The sequence below is a fragment of the Galeopterus variegatus genome, unplaced genomic scaffold, assembly GCF_000696425.1.
Source record: "Galeopterus variegatus unplaced genomic scaffold, G_variegatus-3.0.2 Scaffold73, whole genome shotgun sequence".
Taxonomy (NCBI): Eukaryota; Metazoa; Chordata; class Mammalia; order Dermoptera; family Cynocephalidae; genus Galeopterus; species Galeopterus variegatus.
This window is the reverse complement of record NW_007726184.1, coordinates 520,779-540,797: the sequence shown is the minus strand read 5'-3', so window position 1 is coordinate 540,797 and position 20,019 is coordinate 520,779. Positions and strand designations below refer to the sequence as shown.

At 37.0% G+C, this 20,019-nt stretch overlaps 1 protein-coding gene across 6 annotated transcripts in view; it reads left to right on the top strand.

Moving 5' to 3' along the window:
- The window catches only part of BCL2L13 (BCL2-like 13 (apoptosis facilitator)), a 91,234-nt gene that overhangs the window by 36,298 nt on the left and 34,917 nt on the right, over nucleotides 1-20,019 (top strand). For 2 of the 6 annotated variants that reach the window (XM_008578182.1, XM_008578189.1), the window contains exons 3-5: nucleotides 9,922-10,029; nucleotides 12,740-12,896; nucleotides 17,934-18,003. In XM_008578182.1, the coding sequence (XP_008576404.1) occupies nucleotides 9,922-10,029; nucleotides 12,740-12,896; nucleotides 17,934-18,003 (335 nt within the window). Of the gene's footprint in view, nucleotides 1-9,921; nucleotides 10,030-12,739; nucleotides 12,986-17,933; nucleotides 18,004-20,019 lie in introns of those variants that run through there. The other 4 variants (XR_550892.1, XM_008578197.1, XR_550890.1 and 1 more) reach the window with 3 other exon arrangements.

Here is a 20,019-nt window from a genome sequence, read left to right as displayed (position 1 = left end):
AGTTTTTCATGTAAGGTATCCTTGGTATCTCATACAATATTTGTCCTTTTGTGAGTTGCTTATTTCACTTGGCATAATATTTTCAAGGTTTATCCATATTGTAGCATGTGTCAGAATTTCCTTTCTTTTTAAGACTGAATAATATTCCATTGTCTGTGTATACTACATTTTGTTTATCCATTTATCTATTGGTAGAGGTTTGGGTTGTTTCTACCTTTGGCTATTGTGAATAATGCTACTATGAACATGGGTATTACAAATATCTGTTCGAGTCACTGCTTTGAATTTTGGTGGGTATATATCCAGTTGTAGAATTGCTTTATCATAGGTAATTCTATGTTTAATTTTTTGAGGAATTGCCATACTGTTTTCCACAGCAACTGCACCATTTTATATTCCCATCAGCAATGCTCAGGGTTCCAATTTCTCTGCATTCTTACCAACACATGTTTTCTGTTTTTTTGATAGTGGCCATTCTAATGGTTGTGAAGTGGCTTATTTCTTCTTCTTTTTTTTTTTTTTTTCTTTTTTTGTCTTTTTTCGTGACCAGTAACAGGATCGCAACCCTCGGTGTCACGCCCGCACCGCACTCAGCCAGTGAGTGGATCGGTCTCTATATGGGATCCGAACCCTCGGCGGGAGCGCCACCGCGCTCCCAAGCGCTGCACTCAACCGAGTGCACCAATGGGCCGGCCTGGCTTATTTCTTTTTGATGCTGAATGATGTTTGTTGTATGGATGTACCACAGTTTGTCTATCCGATCACCTTTTGAAAAACATTTCAGTTGCTTTCAAGTTTTGGCAGTTATAAATAAAGCTACTATAAACATTCCTGTGTAGGGTTTTGTGTGTGTGTAAGTTTTCAACTCATTTGGATAAATACCAAGGAGCGCTGTTGTTTTGTAAGAAACTGAACTGTCTTCTGCAGTGGCTGTACCTTTTTGCCCTCCAACCAGCAATGTATGAGAGTTCCAATTTCTCCCCATCTTTGCCAACATTTGTTATTATCCATTTTTTTTTATTATAGCTACCCTACTGGACGTGCTATAATTTCACTGAGTATAGCTCATTGTGGCTTTGATTTGCATTTCCGTAATAGGTAATAATGCTGAGCATCTTTTCATGTGCTTATTGACCATTTGTATGTCTTTGGAGAAATGTCTGTTCCTGTCTTTGCCCATTTTTTAATTGAGTTATTTGTTTTTTTATTGTTGAGTTGTAAGAATTCTTTATATATTCTGGATACCAGACCCTTATATGATTTCCAGATATTTTCTTCCATTTTTGATTTGTCTTTTTATTTTCTTGGTAGTATCCTTTGATGCATAACAGTTTTTAATTTTGATGAAGTCCAGTTTATCTTTGTTTTCTTTGATTTCTTGTGCTTTTGGTGTCTTATCTAAGAAACCATTGCCTAATTCAAGGTCATGTACATTTCCACCTATGTTTCCTTCTAAGAGTTTTATAGTTTTAGCTCTTAAATTTAGGTCTTTGATCTATTTTGAGTTAATTTTTGTATATGGTGTGAAGTAGGGGTCCAGATTAATTATTTTGCGTGGAGATATCTACTTGGCCCAGCACTATTTGTTGAAAAGGTTATTCTTTCCCCCATTGAATGGCTTTGGTATCCTTCTCAAAAGTCAGTGGACCATAAATGTATGGATTAATTTCTGTCTTCTCAGTTCAGTTCGATTGGTCTATAAATCTGTTGTTATCCCACACTATCTTGATTACTACAGTAGCTTTACAGTAAGCTTTGAAATTGTAAAGTGTGAGTCCACCAACTTTGTTTTGTTTTTTTGAATATTGCTTTGGCTACTCTGTGTCTCATGCAATTCCATATGAATTTTAGGATTGGCTTATCCATTTTTGGAAAAAATGCAGTTGGGATTTTGATGGGGATTGCATTGAATCTGTAGATCAATTGCTATCTCAAATCAACTTTTCAAGACAGATTCAGATAACCCCATCCCAAATTGTCAGCTATAATACATTATTTCTGGAGATATATACTGTTTCATTCTTTTCTTAGCTTTTCTATCTGGAGCAGGAGATGTTTGATCCTGACCTCTATGAAGCCTGACCTTTAGTGGTGCATCGTGGATTTTTCTGCTTTCATTTTCCTCAAGTTTATCCTCCCTCAATCTTTCCCAATCTGCATGATGCCAAGGGGGTGTGGTAATGCTAGAACCTGAAATCTACCATATGATTGACTATGTTTGAATTTGGTTGTTTTTTAAAAAAATCTGGTTTCTTACTGGTTCAGTAGGGTATCATTTGGAGTATTTGTTGTTGGTATTTAATGAATAATTGAACTATGTTGTTTATACGTTCAGTAGATGTTTTTAATTTCATTGTAATTACTTTGGTTGTCTACAGCATTATTTGCCAAGGCTGATTTCCTGAATTGTTATTGAAACAAAGATCATGGAGCTCTACCCTAGACCTGTGGAACCAGATGATTCCATGCCAGGGCCTGGGAATCTGTATTTTAATGTGTTTTATAGGTAATTTTAATGTGCCCCCAGTTTGAGGAACCGGATTTAGCAAGTATTTTGCTGTGGGAGTTCTAGCCCATTCAGTTGGTCTAAACTTTTCAACCTGATATTCACTTGAAAGCTCAGAGTGAATTTCAGGGCTAGAATGCGATGATTGCTGACACACCTGGCCCTTCATTTGAAACTGAGGTGGTGGGATTTAGTGTGCTAAAGTCTGTTTATCTTTGAAGTATTTTTCTCTGGGTTTGTAGTACAGGGTTTATGCTGCATTGGCCCTACTGTGTAATTCTATGCTTTAGAAAGTCTAAGTGGAGAGGATTAATTAAATGAAAATCACTGAATCTGTTTATGTCATTGGTTAGCTAAATAAATAGCCTTTTGTGTTCTGACAGCAGTAGACTTTTTCTGGTTTAGGTTTTCCACATGATTTATTATCAAGTATGACAACTTGTCGTGTGTAATCAGCATCACATTGGTTTCATGAGAATAGTCACTCCTTCAATCCACTGCTTTTCTTTAATCTGGTGGGGTGAGGCATATGGTAACCAAGACATTATTGTCATTTACTTTGTGAGATGATGGTGGTATTGGTGATAGTGTGATTGGATATGTGAGTACGTATACATTTTGGGTATGTAGATTTTCCAAAAAGAGGCGGCTGACAGATACAGATAAAACATTCATGTATTCCTTATTTGTCACTGTGTCAAAAATTATAATAATATGTTTTAGGATTTAGTAATATTTTTACTTACCAGAAATTCTAGTTTCTAATCTTATTTCTACTTGAGTTTTTAGAGCGTAGGCAAGTCATTTAAATTCCCTAAGTCTCATATAATTCATATAATGAGGAAGATGGTCTTGACAGCTTTTACAGACTATAAATCTAAAATTCTGTGATTCAGTCATTGATTAAAACTCTCACAAGCATGGAGATAATAGCTGAGGTCTGATTCTTTCTATTCTTCATTCTCTATATTTTCCTTCATAATCCATCACCAAAAATAAATTCATTGTCCTATGTATTTGGTTTGTCTGTTCTCATATTCTTTTATGTAAAATGACTTCTTAGTTTTTAAAATTTCTTTTAACTTTTGTCATTTGAGCTAGCCTCAAAATATACTGATAACTTTGTTTTTCTCTTATTCCTCTGAATTTCTGTATAACTTTTATTTTACTGTCTGTGTTTTTTCTTAAGTGTCTTCTCTCCCCAATGAGATTGTCATGTATACATAGAGAATATAGGGAGGTTGTCGTCTATACATGTAGATCTGCATGTTGTAGTCCTTTAAGTGTTCACAGTAGATGGTGGGAGCTGCTGCTTTTAAGTATTTGAGTACTTTTTTAGTCTATGCTTGACACAAGTCTAGGACAAAGGAAGTATCTCAGAGTGTTGGTAATCTGGTCAGGATAAGGATGATAAAGTATAAAATCATCAAACAATATAGGGTAGTGTATATATAAGTGTTAAACTTTATGGCACAGACTAAATGACATAAATGTTTAAAGGTCAGTGTTAGACCTTTAAACATAGATAGTAGTCTGTGAAGACATTGTGTAGAAGTCAAGAGACTTAAATTGGTCCTTGAAGGGTGGACAGAATTAAAATACTCAGGAAAAGCAAGAGCAGCCACATTAGGTAAAAAATGTAGCATAATATGTTTTGTTAGTGAGAAATTGGCAATGAGTTTATATTGGGTAAAAACAGGAATGATTTTTTAAAAAAATCCTCACCACATAAAGTTGAATGTGGCTTACAATAATGCATATTGGAAAAATCTAATAGATAAAATCGGGAGTAGAAAAATTGAACATTTCCTTAGTGGGAATAAACAGATCATCAATGTGTAGCTTATAAGGTCCTAAACAGTTATATATTAGCACTGCGCAGTGAATTTGGTTCTGAGGCAAAGCCAAAAAAAAAAAAAAAAAAAAAAGTATAGGGAATCTTAGTTCTATGAGTCTTTTTTCCCCAATTACTAGAAACATACTATTTTCTTTTGGGTGGAGAATACTTCTTTAAAAGTTTCTTCCGCCTCATCCCCACCCCTACCCCGCAGAGCTTTATAACATAGGGCACAGAGAAATGTAGTAGGAAATATTGTCAATATCAAATAGGTTTCAAAAAAAAAAACAACAACACAAAACCAAAAAACAAAACTATCTCTTAATGTGATTCTGGGTAAAGGTAAGGAAATCACACCAGAGTGTAACATATAGTTGACACTATCTAGGGACCCAGGTTATACAAGTGTATATACACTTTTCTGATGATCCAGCTAAATATGAGGAGAAAAATCTAGAATACAGAGGAATGGAGATTATCTATCATGTCAGGAAACCTTATAAAAAATTGGATCCAAATGTTGTTATTCCCTAGCAAGGGTATGAAATATTCAGGTTTCTGTGTTTCTGATTAAGGGCAGGTCAAGAGCAGAAAAGCAAATATTAAGTTTGAAATGTTTTTGTGGAGTTTAGAGGACAAACCAAAACTTTTTTCAACCTGGTTGTTTTCCTACTTCTGTCATGGAAGTACGTTTGAAGGAGTATCAAAAGGTAAAAGAAAGGTTTATTTTAACTCTCAGAAGGTTGTCCTGCTGGGCCGGCCCGGTGGCGCACTGGATAGTGCGCCGCTTGGGAAGCGCGGCGGCGCTCCCGTCCGAGGGTTCGGATCCCATATACAGACCGGTTCCCGCTCACTGGCTGAGCGAGGTGCGGGAGCAACACCGAGGCTTGCGATCCCGTTGCCGGTCCCCAGTCCGGTACGGGGGCAACACTGAGGGTTGCGATCCGTTGCCGGACACGGAAAAAAGACAAAAGACAAAAAAAAAAAAAAAAGAAGGTTGTCCTGCTGATCCTAACTCTTGCAGTGTTAGAAAGCAGGTTCGGTATAAGCATCATTGATTAGAAATTTGTGATGAGCTGATTTCTGTTCATAGAGATGATAAGGGTTGGGGAAAGATCATTGTCAAATAGTAACAACATTTTAGAGAATGAAAAGGATTAGTGAGTGGGAGCCACTATCTCTTAGGCATTTTTGATTTGATGGGACTTAACTTACTTATTTCATTACCCTTGACAGCAACCCTTTGTGGTAGGTGTTATTTTCCCAATTTTATATAAGAGAAGAGACTCGAGAAGATTATTTTCCTTGCCCAAGGTCGCATGTAGTGATGAGTTGGAATGCCTGACTCCAAAGCTTCTCTTCCACTTTGCCGGACTGCCTTTCAGGAGCTGGAAGGGAGGAAGATTATTTTATTGAAGAAATAAGATTGAGCTTAAATTAATTCTCCAGTCTGTGTTTGTTTTCTTTTAATAATGTCACAATATATTCTGGAGGTCACTTTACCTAGTACAGTTATATTAATTGGTACAGTTATATTAATCAGAGCCACGCAAAAACTACAAATTATTTCTAAAAGGAAAACCAATTATAATTATACACAATATCTGAGATTTATTAAAAGCCTATCTGTACAAGTAAAGTGGTGTTTATATGGGCAGAAATAAGTGAAGTGTTGTTCTCAAAGTGTGTGGTGACCATGGCATGGAGGATCCTTTCTGTTGCACTTCAGCTAGAAACACCTAAGGAATTTTATGTTTTCCACACAAAAAAACTATTTTAAGCGTCTGAATTTTATTTTGGTTAGTCTCAGCTCATAAGGAAAACGTTTTATGTGGCCTAAAGGAAAATTATTTTTGTCAGCTTTGAAAGTTGAAAATTAATCAAAACCTGTGATTGATAGAAATGTTTAACCTTTTGTTTTTCAAAGATATTTTAAAGACCCAGAGATGCTAGAATAATCAAGTTTCTTGACCTTAATTAATAAGATTAATTAATTCAAGGCCCATCTTTGAATTTGGAATTCTTTAATTTGCATGCAAGAAATGAAAACATATAAACAACCAATCTTTCTCTTTATAAAACTTGTGAGTGGTAGAAAATGGTGATGTAAACAACCGAAAAAGTTCTAAAAATATGTGACTGTAAATATATTCTGAATGAGAGGGGTGTCATATCTGAATTCAGTGTTCTGGATTAAATGATGAAACTCTGCTCCAAATATCTGAGGCAGGAGAAAATTGTCAAGTGTCTGGTCTGATTTTCTCCTTCAGACTTTCCCCCTTTGTTTCCCATTCTGTGCTAAAAGCCAAGACCTTCCTTTTGCTTTTAGTGCATGAGAATACCTTGTGCCCAATACTTCTGGTATATTCATAGTTTTCTTAAGATGAGGAATGTAAATCTGTTGGTGATAACAGGCCTTCTCTTGAACTGCAGATTGTATGAAGTGAAGATTAAATAAGAGACTATGCATGTCAGTGTCAAAAGACATTATTATCACTGATCTAAACAACTTTATGTCAGAAATGTTCCTGAGGTATTTCTTTCCTGGCCACCCAGCCAGAAGATGAGAAGAACAAATCCTGGATTAATGGTTTTCAAGTGAGACTGACCTGAGTTCAAATACATCTCTTTGATAGTAGTTATGCAACCTATCCAAACTTCAGTTTCCTTTTAAATTTTTTAAAATTTATTTTTTGGAAGCTGGCTGGTAAGGGGATCCAGATCTTTTGACCTTGGTGTTATCTGTTACTTGCCCTCCCAAGTGAGCCACTGGCTAGCCCCTCCTCTTCTTTAAATGGAACTATTATTTCATCCCTCATAAAGATGACTTGGAAATTACATAAAATAACCCATATGAAATATTTACCACAGTACCTGTTAAATAACAGGTACCTTGTAAACGCTAACTGTCTTCCTGTACCTTCTGAACTCTACACTGTAAACAGTTTCAGGGGCTGGACAAATCGTATTCATTTTTGTGGTAGTTGGATACTCAGGACTATACCTGATAAATAGCAGGTACTCATTAAAATTTTTTTCAGTTAATGAATGACTAGTAGGTAGGTCTACAACTTTTTTTTTTTTTTTCCCTAAAAGATGACTGGTAAGGGGATCTTAACCCTTGACTTGGTGTTGTCAGCACCACGCTCACCCAGTGAGCAACCGGCCATCCCTATATGGGATCCAAACCCGTGGCCTTGGTGTTATCAGCACCACACTCTCCCGAGTGAGCCACAGGCCGGCCCAAGTCTACAACTTGATGGCCCAAATCCTGCTGCTTTTCCTTTTGCTGAGAATCTTGCAAAGGAGAAGAGTATAGTTGACCTCAGGGCCCTTCCCCTTCACCCAAGTAGGGACTTGTCACCTGTAACAATCTGTTTATCTCAGGTCTTCAGGGAGATGAAAATTTGTTTAACTAAAGTTTGGTCACTAAGTATTTGATTCAGCATCCTCTGGGTGTTCAGATAAGCTTGTATATAAGTCCCAGAAATGAACCAGATTCCTAGAATGGCTCAGAATTATACTGACTTCTTGAATGCCTTCGGTAAAAACCAAGCCAGGATTATCGGTATGATTGTGAATTTGGCCTATGTCCCAGGAATGTGAATTCTGCTGAGTGTCAGTTGGTTTGACTCTTTTTATCAAAAATTTCTTGTTTAAATGGAAATCTTTGCTCTACAGTACTGAAGTCATCTGAAACAAGAAGAAAAATTTATCTATTTATGAAAGAATATAATGTTGCAAGAACTTGCACTTTATGTAAGCTTTTTAAAGCTATAAGCTTTAAAAGCTGCCATACCCCAAAATTTGCCCACTTAGAACCTTCAGGAGAAACTTTTGTTCTCCTTTTATGTATGGTCTATTCTCTTAAAAAGATTTGTATCTTTCTTTTCTTTGATAAATTTCCCCCCTCATGCCTAGATTGTTCTTCTTGATTGACCTCCCTGGCCCTTTAGTGCTGATCATTGACCACTTCGCATTGTCAGGTTGCACAATAACACAAAACTGTAGCACATTAACCAAATGAAAGAGGACTGTGCTATGCAATGAGCATGGGTATGTGGGGTCCAGGAAGGGAAGAAGGAGAGTTAAGTGATAATTAGTGAAGTTTTTAAACCAAGGCTTGTGAAGGTCCTGTGACAGTCCATGAATGCCCTGAAATTGTTTGCTGAATGTTCTGGGAAGGGGAGCCGTTATTCTATTCATGTTCTCTAAAGGGCTAAAATCCAAAAAAGCCTAAGAACTGCTGTGATTAGGAGATCATTATCATAGAGGCAGTACTGGACTTTTGGGTGTTTATTATGTAGCCTGTACTTTCAAGCATGCTGAGAGGCAGTGTTGTATAGTGGTTAAGAGCCCAAACCCTGAAACTAAACTAATCTGAGCTCTGCTGTCTGTGCATGATCAGGTCTCTTCCCTATGCCTGTTTTCTTACCTGCAACATGACGATAATAATAGTACCTATCACAAAGAGTTATTATGAGGATTTAATGAAAGAGAGTGAGTGTGTGTGTGTGTGTGTGTACATATGTACATAGATACCTATGCATACAAAGTGCTTAGAATAGTGCCTGGCATTTGGTATTGGCTATTATTATTAAGCATCGACATTGTTAAAACTGACTAATCTGATTTTAGACTGTCAAATGACAGTGGTTCAGCAATATCTTCTTTTTTTTTTCTTACACAAGTGCTTGCACAGATATATGAGTATCTTGTTGCATTTTAAAAAATTAGTGGAAAAATGGAAGTACCAGTAATAAACATAAGAGACTGGGGATGAGCATAAGTCTTACAAATCTAATACCATGGAGACAAATCATTATGCCCGAAGTGATGAATCTTTAGCCTCAGTTGTATGCTTTGTGGATTTAAGCAGCTATCAAGTTGTGTTCAAATGTGGAGGGGGGGGGAGAAAGAAAATTGTATAAAATGCTAGAAGTGTACATTTAAAAATGTGTCTAAAAGTGAGGTACAATTAGGGATCTGTATAATTTGAAGTGGAAAGAATGGACTTCTCTCACCACCACTAAAATAACACCATTCTTTTATTTGGCTTTATCATTTGTAGCTTTCATACTTTTTTTTGTTTGTTTTAAAGATGACCGGTTAAGGGATCTTAACCCTTGACTTGTTGAACCCTTGAATGTGTTGTCAGCACCACATTCTCCCAAGTGAGCCACAGGCTGGCCCCCTTTTTTTTTTTTTTTTTTTTTTTTTTTATAAAGAATACATTGTATACAAAAAGAAAGGACTTATGCATATTAATGCCAGTCTTTTCTCACTCTCCTGTTGAGTTAATGTGTTTCTGAAGGTTCTGCCTTTTTTTTCCTGTTCCAGGCAGAAACATCTGGAAAGATGGAGGCTTATTCTATTCTATTTTTATGAGACTTCACTCTCAGTACACAGGCCCAAGGGTTTTTTCCCTTAATTATTATAAAAAGTATCTCTAGCCTCCCTTATAAAAAGTATCTCTAGCCTCCCTAGCCTTGAGAATGAGTTTTGATTTTGAATACTACTGTTTTCTAACAGCTTGTCTCTTTCTCTTTCAATGGTAATGGTTTTTTGTTGATTTCAGGGGTTCAACTAAATGTAGCTTCACAATCTCTGGATCAAGAAGTTTTATTAAAAGTTAAAACTGAAATTGAAGAAGAGCTAAAATCCCTGGACAAAGAAATTTCTGAAGGTCTGTTCTTATTTTCCTAGTTAATTAGCAGATTCTGTTTGTTGTTTAGTGTCGCTTTAATTTGATTTTCACAGTACAATGTTCTCAGCATTAGACAACGTCACTGGTTTAGGATTATAAGGGTGAAATTAGGAGGTTGCTTTTTTTCATTCCTGGGGGATGTATTTGTAAAAGTTTCCCAACTATACCCAACAGTTTAGATATAGCCTTTTGTGGTGTTAAGTAAGGGACTAAATGATCATGTTAATGTCCTTTCTGTTCAATATGGCTTGATTTGTGTTTAGTACCTTTATAAGTAATAACAACATTAAAGGAAAAAAAGTAAGAAAGTTTCTTCCATTTTTTGCATGCATATATGCTATAGATAGTTGTAATTATAATGTACATGTAAGGGCCGGCCTGGTGGCGCACTGGAGAGTGCGCCGGTTGGGAGTGCGGAGGCGCTCCCGCCGAGGGTTCGGATCCCATGTGGAGACCGGTTCCCGCTCACTGGCTGAGCGCGGTGTGGAGACCGGTTCCCGCTCACTGGCTGAGCGCGGTGTGGAGACCGGTTCCCGCTCACTGGCTGAGCGCGGTGCGGGCGCAACACTGAGGGGCGCGATCCCGTTGCCAGTCCCCGGTACGGGCGCGACACCGAGGGTTGTGATCCCATTACCGGTCAGTAAAAAAGACAAAAAGGAAAAAAAAAATGTACATGTAATTTTATAGCCACATATTTTACACTAACGTTCTTACATCATAAACTTTTAAAATAGGTATCTTTCTACTAAGTGCATGAAATTCCATTCACTGAGTGATATTTACTCAGTTGTTCCCTTATTATTGACAGCAGCATTTGGGTTATTCCCTGTTTTGCCTTCCATAAATGACACTGCTTTGAATATCTTGCCCAATATTTTTTTTTTTACAGGTTTATTGAGATATATTTTATGCACCATAAAATTCATCCATTTAAAATGCATAATTCGGTGATTTTTAGTCTATTCACAGAATTGTACAACCATCATCACAATCTAAATTTAGAATACTTTCAACACTTCAAAAAGAAACACTATACACATTAGCAGTCACTTCCCATTCCCATTCCCACTAACCACTGATCTACTTTCAGTTTCTATGGATTTGCCTGTTCTAGACATACACATAAATGGAGTCATGCACTATGTGGTCTTTTTTGACTGGCTTCTTTTACTTAGCATGTTTTCAAGGGTCATCCATGTTGTAGCAGGTATCAGTACTTCATTACTTCTTATGGTCGAATAATATGCCATCGTGTGGATATACCACTTTTTTTTTTTTTCCTTTTTTCAATTTATTTTTTATGGGCTGGCTGATATGGGCATCTGAACCCTTGACCTTTGTTTTACAAGGCTGTGCTCTAACCAACTGCGCTAACCGGCCAGCCTTCACATTTTATCAGTTGATGGACATTTAGATTGTTTCTGCTTTTTGTTGATTATGTATAATGCGGTTATGAATATTCTTGTATAGGTTTTTGTGTGGACATATATTGCCCAATAATTTTTAATGAGCACAATTATAAGTCATGTTTATAAATCAGTAGAGAAAGAATATGAATAGAAATTTACAAATAATCCAGAAACCTAATGTTAGTCTTCTCTTTTATATTCCATTATCAACATTTTTAACCGATTAAATTTCTAATTCTCTTTTAAGCCTTCATCCATATTCTGATAACAGTACTGCTGTGTAGTAAAATGGGCAGACGGCAGAAAGGAAAAAAGTAATAAAAGTTACTGTATTCAACAAAGTTCACTTATTGAACCCCATATTATCCAAGGCTGATCATTAGAATGGATGCTCTCAAGTTTGCTTAGACAACAAAATATTTGCAAACTTTGCAGCCATTTGCTTCTTTCTTGGAGGCAAGCACTTTATAAAGAAATCCATACGTTATAATAAAATTTGCAGCCTTCTAGGAGCAAGTCTCAGATGAATACAGTAAATATTTTATGAAGGTGATTGATAAATCTTGGGAGTGGGTGCACGCTCCTTGCTTTACTGGGATTTTATGCTCTGCATCTATTTTGTACCCTGGAACAACAGTTATTTTGCCAGTTATTCCTGCAGTTAGGGGATGGCTGAGTCTTTATAACATTGGGTTAGGAAGCAGATGAAAGCTAGTAGTTTGAACTGAGTAGGAATAGCTTATGACTGCTTTTTTCCATGTTCAATTTGTATACTTCTATAACCTTCATAGTTTTAAAATTTATCCATGTGCAGGAATATTGAGTGTGAAAGTTTGTTTTATTAATAAGGGGATGAAAGCAATGAAGTCATCCTCTAAGGTGTAATAAAGTGATTTGAAGTTGGCTTAAGAAGTGCCACATTCATAGAGGTAAAAACAATTAAGAGAAGGATGATAGAGCCAGGGGTTTCCTCTCATTTATCATTCTTAAAGTAGATTGGTCAGTAGTAATAAACCAAATTGGTTAGCGTATTTTAACATGTCAGTTTAGTCATTTTCTTCTCTTAAAACTAACGTTTTTCATTAAAACCTTTCCTTTTTTAAAAAAACCCTCTAAATATAGGACCTATCAATTTTGGTGTTCCAGGAGAGATTAATACCTGTAATGATTATATAACTATTAGCTTGTTCCTAATAGTAGATGTCTTAATCTCCTGGGCTTTTATAGCACAACTTCTGATATCTTTATTAAGTTAGGTGTTTCTTCTGCCCTGTCTTCAGCCTTTACCAGCACAGGCTTTGACCGTCACACTTCTCCAGTATTCAGCCCTGCTAACCCAGAAAGCTCAATAGAAGACTGCTTGGCTCACCTTGGAGAAAAAGTGTCACGGGAATTGAAAGAGCCTCTACATAAAGCATTGCAAATGCTCCTCAGCCAGTGAGTTACCATTGCTGAGTGGGAATGTGCTTCTCTAAGTAGTCTCTGGATCTCTCATGCAGCGCTGGATTGGTTAAGGCTTGTTTTAGGTGAACGGTGTTGCTTCTTTTCTCACTTTTCTTCACTTTTTCTTTTTCTTTCCCAAAGCATCTCTGTGTTTTGAATGATAACTTTGCATCAAAGCAGTGAGTTAGGTGTTCCAACATAGATTTGATCATTTGTATTTACTTGTTGAACTATCAAGTATTTCAACAAATCCTTTTACTGAGTTGTAAATACAAGCTATTTTACTTGCCTGACCACTTTTTACTACCTTTCCCTCTAGTAACCAACATAAATATAATGTCTAGGGTTTTGTGCCTTGTAAAATAGGGTTAACATGATATCTGTATTTAAAATTATGTCTGTATCCCAGATGTTGCTAAATTTTGGGGTTGCACATCTGCCTATGGAACTACCACATTCTTATAGTAGGAACTTCTGTCCTAGCTATGGTCCTGACAATATTAAAGCAAAAGGCAAGAAGCTAGCAATAATGAAAGTATATTAAATAGAACCAAATCATTTATTGTAAAATCTTAAAAATCAGTTTCCCCTAATTATTTGCTGAGAATCATTAAGGAATTGGTATGAATTAGAAAAAAATATTTGTCTTAATGAAGAATGATGACTTTATAAAACAGGATGAAGGCTGTTCTTCACTAAAAGGGCCACAGTTCAGATGCCAAATTACTGTTGTAGCAAAGTAATTCCTTACGTTCATGTAGGCATAGTTTATAGTTTTCCAGTTGTTAGAAGGAAGCAATTTGGCTTTCAAGAGAATTCAATTTGTTTCCGTGTAGTATTCTGATGAAATGAGCAAATGTAAAAATCCTACGTACACTTAGGCAGTGAAATGAAATCATATTTGACTTTTCTTAACCTTACATGAGAAGTTTAAAAATACATGTGGAGAGAAGGATATGGGTGTTGGGACATAAAACTTGAACAGGAAATTTGGATTGACAGCAGTGGTTTTCAGTGTTCCATAGAGCCTCAGGCACTGTGGTGCTGCAGGTGCCGCTGAAGAGGTGAGGATAGATTAAGTGGGTGGGGCTCATTAGGACCTTTCCACCTTCTTAAACCAGAACACCTACACTTTCATATATTTTGTATATTGATGTTACATGTAAGATTTGAGGAAAGAAATTTGCTGCTTTGCCTCCCCCCCTCAAAAAAAAATTGTAAAAGCTATTGGACTTGGGGTAAAATAACTAAGTGAGAGGTGTAGGCAAAAGATTCTGTTTTCAGGGCCGGCCCGGTGGCGCACTCGGTTGAGTCCGGCACTTGGGAGTGTGGCGGCGCTCCCGCTGAGGGTTCGGATCCCATGTGGAGACCGGTCTGCTCACTGGCTGAGCGCGGTGCGGGCGTTGCACCGAGGGTTGCGATCCTGTTGCTGGGTTGCGATCCCGTTACCAGTCAATAAAAAAGACAAAAAAGGAAAGAAAAAAAAAAAAAGAAAATTGGCTTGGATGAATATTTATTTTTTCCCAAATACTGCATACTGATATAATTAGTTTTGAAACTGGTTGCATATCAAAATCAGGTCTGTGTATGAATATGTTTTTTTCAGAAATCTACTTTTGAAAGTTTTAAGCTCTGTTGACTAATGCCTTGAAAATAACTAATTGATGATGAACTAGAAATATTATACAGGTTGAAGGCAATATCTCAAAGTTGAAAATACCACCTATTCCCCTAAATGGCTTTGTTCAAGTGGGAAATTAATCCTCAACTCTTTATGTAGAAGAACACCAGCAATTTCAAAAGGTATCCCCCTCCCTTTTATTTCTTTGCTTTTTTCTAATAGCACATTAGGTAGGGCTGGTTATTGAGCTACTTACTTTTCTGTATATTAGATTTCCTTTGAATGTTTTAATCTGCTGCATCTTATATTTGTATATACATCTGTACATATAATGTTTCACATCATGTTTCATTCTGAAAGATGCTAAAGTACTTTAGCCTGATAGGCATACTACCAGTAAGGACTACTGTGACCCATAGTAGCATCAAATAGTTCAGGAAAGGAAGTGAAGGGACTGATTTACACAAGTAAAGCTTCAGGGAAAATATAGGTAGGTAGACTATATAGTGTCTGCTGAAATTCAAGTTTTACAGGAATCTAGTATTTAGCCCAAGGCTTCTAAAAAAAATACTAAGCTGACTTTAATGGAAATGTGATGTCAGGAAGTGTAGTATATTCTCTGTACAAGTCTGTACATCTCATCATTATAAAGGTCCTCCCTGGTATCTCATCTCCTTTCCGCATCACTGTAGCATTGATTTTATATAAACCAAAACTGCTTTCTGAAATATCTAGACCAGTGCTGTGCAATCGATATAATGCAAGTCACATATATGTAATTTAAAATTTTCTGGTAGCCACTAAAAAAAAGATTTTAGTGGGGGCGTTGCTTGACAGTAAGGGTATCTGAACCCTTGACCTTAGTCCCTTGGTGTTTTCAGCACAATACTCTAACAAAGTAAGCTAACTGGCTAGCTAATCTAATCAATTTAAAAATTTTTAATAATATATTTTATTTGGGCCATTGTGAAATTCATTGTGATATTACACTTTTAGCACAACACTAGCCACATTTTAAATGCTTAGCCACATGTGGCATCTAGACATTATCATGGCATATATCAAAATTCTAACTTGAAATGGGAATAGCATGGCTTTGGAGCCAGATCTAACAGAGTGTAAATTCCCACACTACTGCTTGGCAGTTATGAGGTTTTGAGATAGTCTCTTAGCTTTTCTGAGTTTTGGTTTCCCATTGTGTAAAATGATATATGTAATATTTGTATATTATCAAGTATAAATATATAAAAATATAAAGCCTAACATAGGAGACAACCAATAAATGGTAGCTGTTATCAATCTTAAATATTTGTAGGCTGGAGAGATCCAGACCAGACTGGTCAGACAGAAAATACTTATGGAATGGGATTACATAATCCTACAGAAGCAAGACTCCCTCTGCCAGGGTCCAGCCCTAGCACAGGGGTCGTGGGGTCCTCACTGATAATCCCCCAAAAGGGAGGAAGGGCAGCATCGGCAATGGAATGGACAGCAAACACACAGACTCAAGAGATCTGCTGAATGCTGACACTTTATTGAAGCATACACACACTTTTTATATCTTTTCTTAGAGGCAAAATAATCATTGAACAATATCATAATATCTTTTTATGAGTAACATGTGTTCCCAAGAAAAATAATACTACAATATGTTCCCAGAAAAGACAACCACAATGTTCTTTCCTTTGAACAAGAACATTACAACCCACTGGTCCCAGATAATCATCAATTGTTACATTTACTTTAGTTAAATCTACATTACATTGAACTCTGTATGACGTTATTAAAAGATGCAAGCAGGAAGTCAAAGTTCCCTTCAATATTTTTTCATTACTAAAACATATTGTAATATAAAATTAAGATTTTCTTTTTACCTACTACATCCTATAATGTGTTAGGCCTTATGAAGATATTCTAAAACTTAACTTGAATCTATATTTCTAGGAGGAAAAGAAAGTTTATGTTTGACTCTTTGAGGCGAGAAAGTTAGGTATAGTGGTAGTTATGTTGCCTAGCAACTTTTGAGTAAATTTTCAATAACAGCTCCATTATGTTCACTAATTGCATTAAAAAAATCCTTTCAGGAAGCAGACAAGGTAAATGTTTACATAGGTTCGTTGTCCCCTTCTGGTCCTAGCTGCCACAGACCATCTCCAGAAAACCCATGACCATAACTCCCAGGAGTGTCATAAGTGTGGTTAAGCACTCTGGTATGATTCTCAATCCCACTCCCAATCCCCCCAGAGCGATAATTATGAGGCAGTAAGGAATAGAATACAATAAGACAAAGCAAGCACACGAAGCTCCAAAAAATGAGGGTGGAAAGGCGGCACCTCCTCCCACGATGAGGCCTTGCAAGCATCGTGTCAAGTCAGAGGATCCTTGTCAAACTCTGGCTTCTTGGATTTGGTGCGCCCCCGTATCCCTCCACCCTTTTTCACATGTCTGTTAAAACTTTGCCCAAAAAGAGGAGAGGTACATTTTATTAAATCTATTATCCAAGCTATTAATGCCTTCATGTATTACTTGGAACAAAGTTTTTTTGTTTGTTTTTTAATGTACACATGAAACCAATACTTGAAATATAGTAAACTCCTTCAATGAGTAAGTGAGCATTGTTCCTTTTTTTTTCTTTTTTTTAAAGATGACCAGTAAGGGGATCTCAACCCTTGGCTTGGTGTTGTCAGCACCATGCTCAGCCAGTGAGCTAACCGGCCATCCCTATATAGGATCCGAACCCGTGGCCTTGGTGTTATCAGCACCACACTCTCCCGAGTGAGCCATGGGCCGGCCCTAGTGAGCATTGTTCTTATCACTCAGTGATTTGAGCTTTTGGTATGACTGGGACTTACATGCAAGTGATCAGAAAGGCTTATCTCTCTGCCCTCCAGGATTTTATATCATAAGACTCCAAGTTAAAAATTGGGCTTCGTTTGTTACCCTTGTTTATTCCAGCTCCTTATATCCTCAATTTGAAGTCATCCAGTGACATATCTCTCTAGTTTTTAAATATTTTAGAATTTTTGCCTTTAAAAAAAGTTAAAATTGTGCTTTTAATTTCACTGAGATCATTTTTTTATTTGTTATTATTTTATTCTATATTAATAGCCCAAGTATTTATCTGCAGCATAGAAATCCTGCCAGATAAGTTCCATGCAGTTGTAAAAAATTTATTAGAATATACATTTATCTTGTCATATTATTTACTATTTTCCCAAGCATGTGTTTCAGCCTATTGAATGCTTGAAAAAAAATGCATATCAAATGTTAAAAACCATGTCTTGTACAAAACAATATGTTGAATATCCTTGTCACTCCAAGTTCAACAGATTAGTGACTGTATTTTTATTCATCTGGAAATTTAGAATTTTCCTTCTTTGTGACACAGACTTTTAAAAAAATCTTTACAGGCCAGTGACATATCAGGCATATCGGGAATGTACACTGGAGACCACAGTTCATGCCAGCGGCTGGAATAAGGTATTAACCAAACTATCTTTTCTCTTAAAAGATTTTAATGTGTTCATAATAAAGTATAGGAGGAATTGCTAGCATCATGCAGCAGAAAACTGTTAGAACTCATTGCTTAAGCTCATTGCTTAATCACTGTGTTAAGTGGATATTTTTGGTTAAGCTGATTTTTTGATTAATGTTGCAAGGTTCTGCTTGGCCCAAAAACATGTTTCCTATGGTATGCCACCCTTCCTTCTTACTTGTCCTGAATTTCCCACCATTTCTCCATTTCTCCATGTTAGACATGACATTTGTCTCCAGGTAGATTATTTGTTAATATGTGAGTATGTCTTAGGGGAAAAGAATAAGGACTTCATTTGGGAGATATCCTCTTCTGGTTCTCTCTCTTTTTTTTTTTTGTCTTTTTTCGTGACCGGTAACGGGATCGCAACCCTCGGTGTCACGCCCGTACCGCGACCGGCAACGGGATTGCAACCTCAGTGTCGCGCCCGCACCACGCTCAGCCAGTGAGCGGACCGGTCTCTATATGGGATCCGAACCCTCGGCGGGAGCGCCGCCGCGCTCCCAAGCGCCGCACTCTACCGAATGCGCCACCGGTCTGGCCCTTCTGGTTCTCTTAAGTGAATAATACCCTTTGGGTTTTATAGTTCGCAAAGTATCTCATGTCATATCTCATTTGAGCATCCAAAAATCCTTTGCAGAAGGCAGAAAGTATTTTATTAGGTTTGTTAGTTAGTTAGTTAGGTCAGGTGACTAATCAGAAAAAAAAAGTGAAGTGACTTGCCTAGGACCCCTTGACTAGTAAATATTGGAACCAGTACTAGAGCTAAGATCTTCCAATTCTAGTCTCACTGTTTTTTTGTTTTATTTTCCTTTTTGTCTTTTTTCATGACCGGTAACGGGATCGCAACCCTTGGTGTCACGCCTGCACCGCCGGGCCGGCCCGAGTCTCACTGTTTTTTCACTGTATTATAGGGCTTATTCACTATCTTAGACTATATTATCTGCTTATCACCTTGAAAAGGCAGAATCTAAGAGAATGCAAATAGGATGACTCAGCTTAGTCTGGGGAAGAAGTTTGGCCCTGAGTGATCTAGTGCTAGGTATGAGAAAATTCAGTACAATTATATTTACAAGTAGCCACCTCTACTCAGAAGTATTTATAATGTGGATCAGATCGTGTAACTTTATGTACCTAACTGATGAGGTACATAATCAGTCTTATTTCAAATCTCAGCTTTGCCACAGACTAAATGTGTGCTTTGGGCAGGTTAATTAAGCTCTCTGAATCTTAATTTTTTCATCTGTGAAACAGAATCAATAGTACTAACTTCATAAGTTTTACTAGAATTAAATGAGATAATATATGTTAAATACTTATTTAAGCACATTGGCACAATGGTAAGCCCTCAGTAAACAGCAGCTATTATATTAGCTTTAATATGTGGGACCTTTTCCTCAAATAGTCACTATTATGGAGTTTTAGTATATTACTTACTGGTACATAATTTTATTATTTTAATTTTTATTTTTTTTTTATTTTTATTTATTTATTTATTTTTTCCTTTTTGTCTTTTTTTGTGACCGGCAACGGATCGCAACCCTCAGTGTCGTGCCCGTACCGGACCGGGACCGGCAACAGGATCGCAACCCTTGGTGTTGCGCCTGCACCTTGCTCAGCCAGTGAGCGGCCGGTCTGTATGTGGGATCCGAACCCTCAGCGGGAGCGCAGCCATGCTTCCCAAGCGGCGCACTGTAGCAGTGCGCCACCGGGCCGGCCCTTTTTTATTTTTATTTTTATTTTTATTTTTATTTATTAATTTTTTTTCTTTTTTAAAAAATTTATTATTATTTTTTAAATTTTGTCCATATACAATGAGGTTGATTATTGTGGTCCTTTAACAAAAACCCTCTCCTTCCTCCCTCTCCCCCTTCCCACGCAACAATGTCCTTTCTGTTTGCTGCTTGTATCAACTTCAAGGAGTTGTAGTTGTTAAGTCCCCCCCCCCCCCCCCCCCCCCC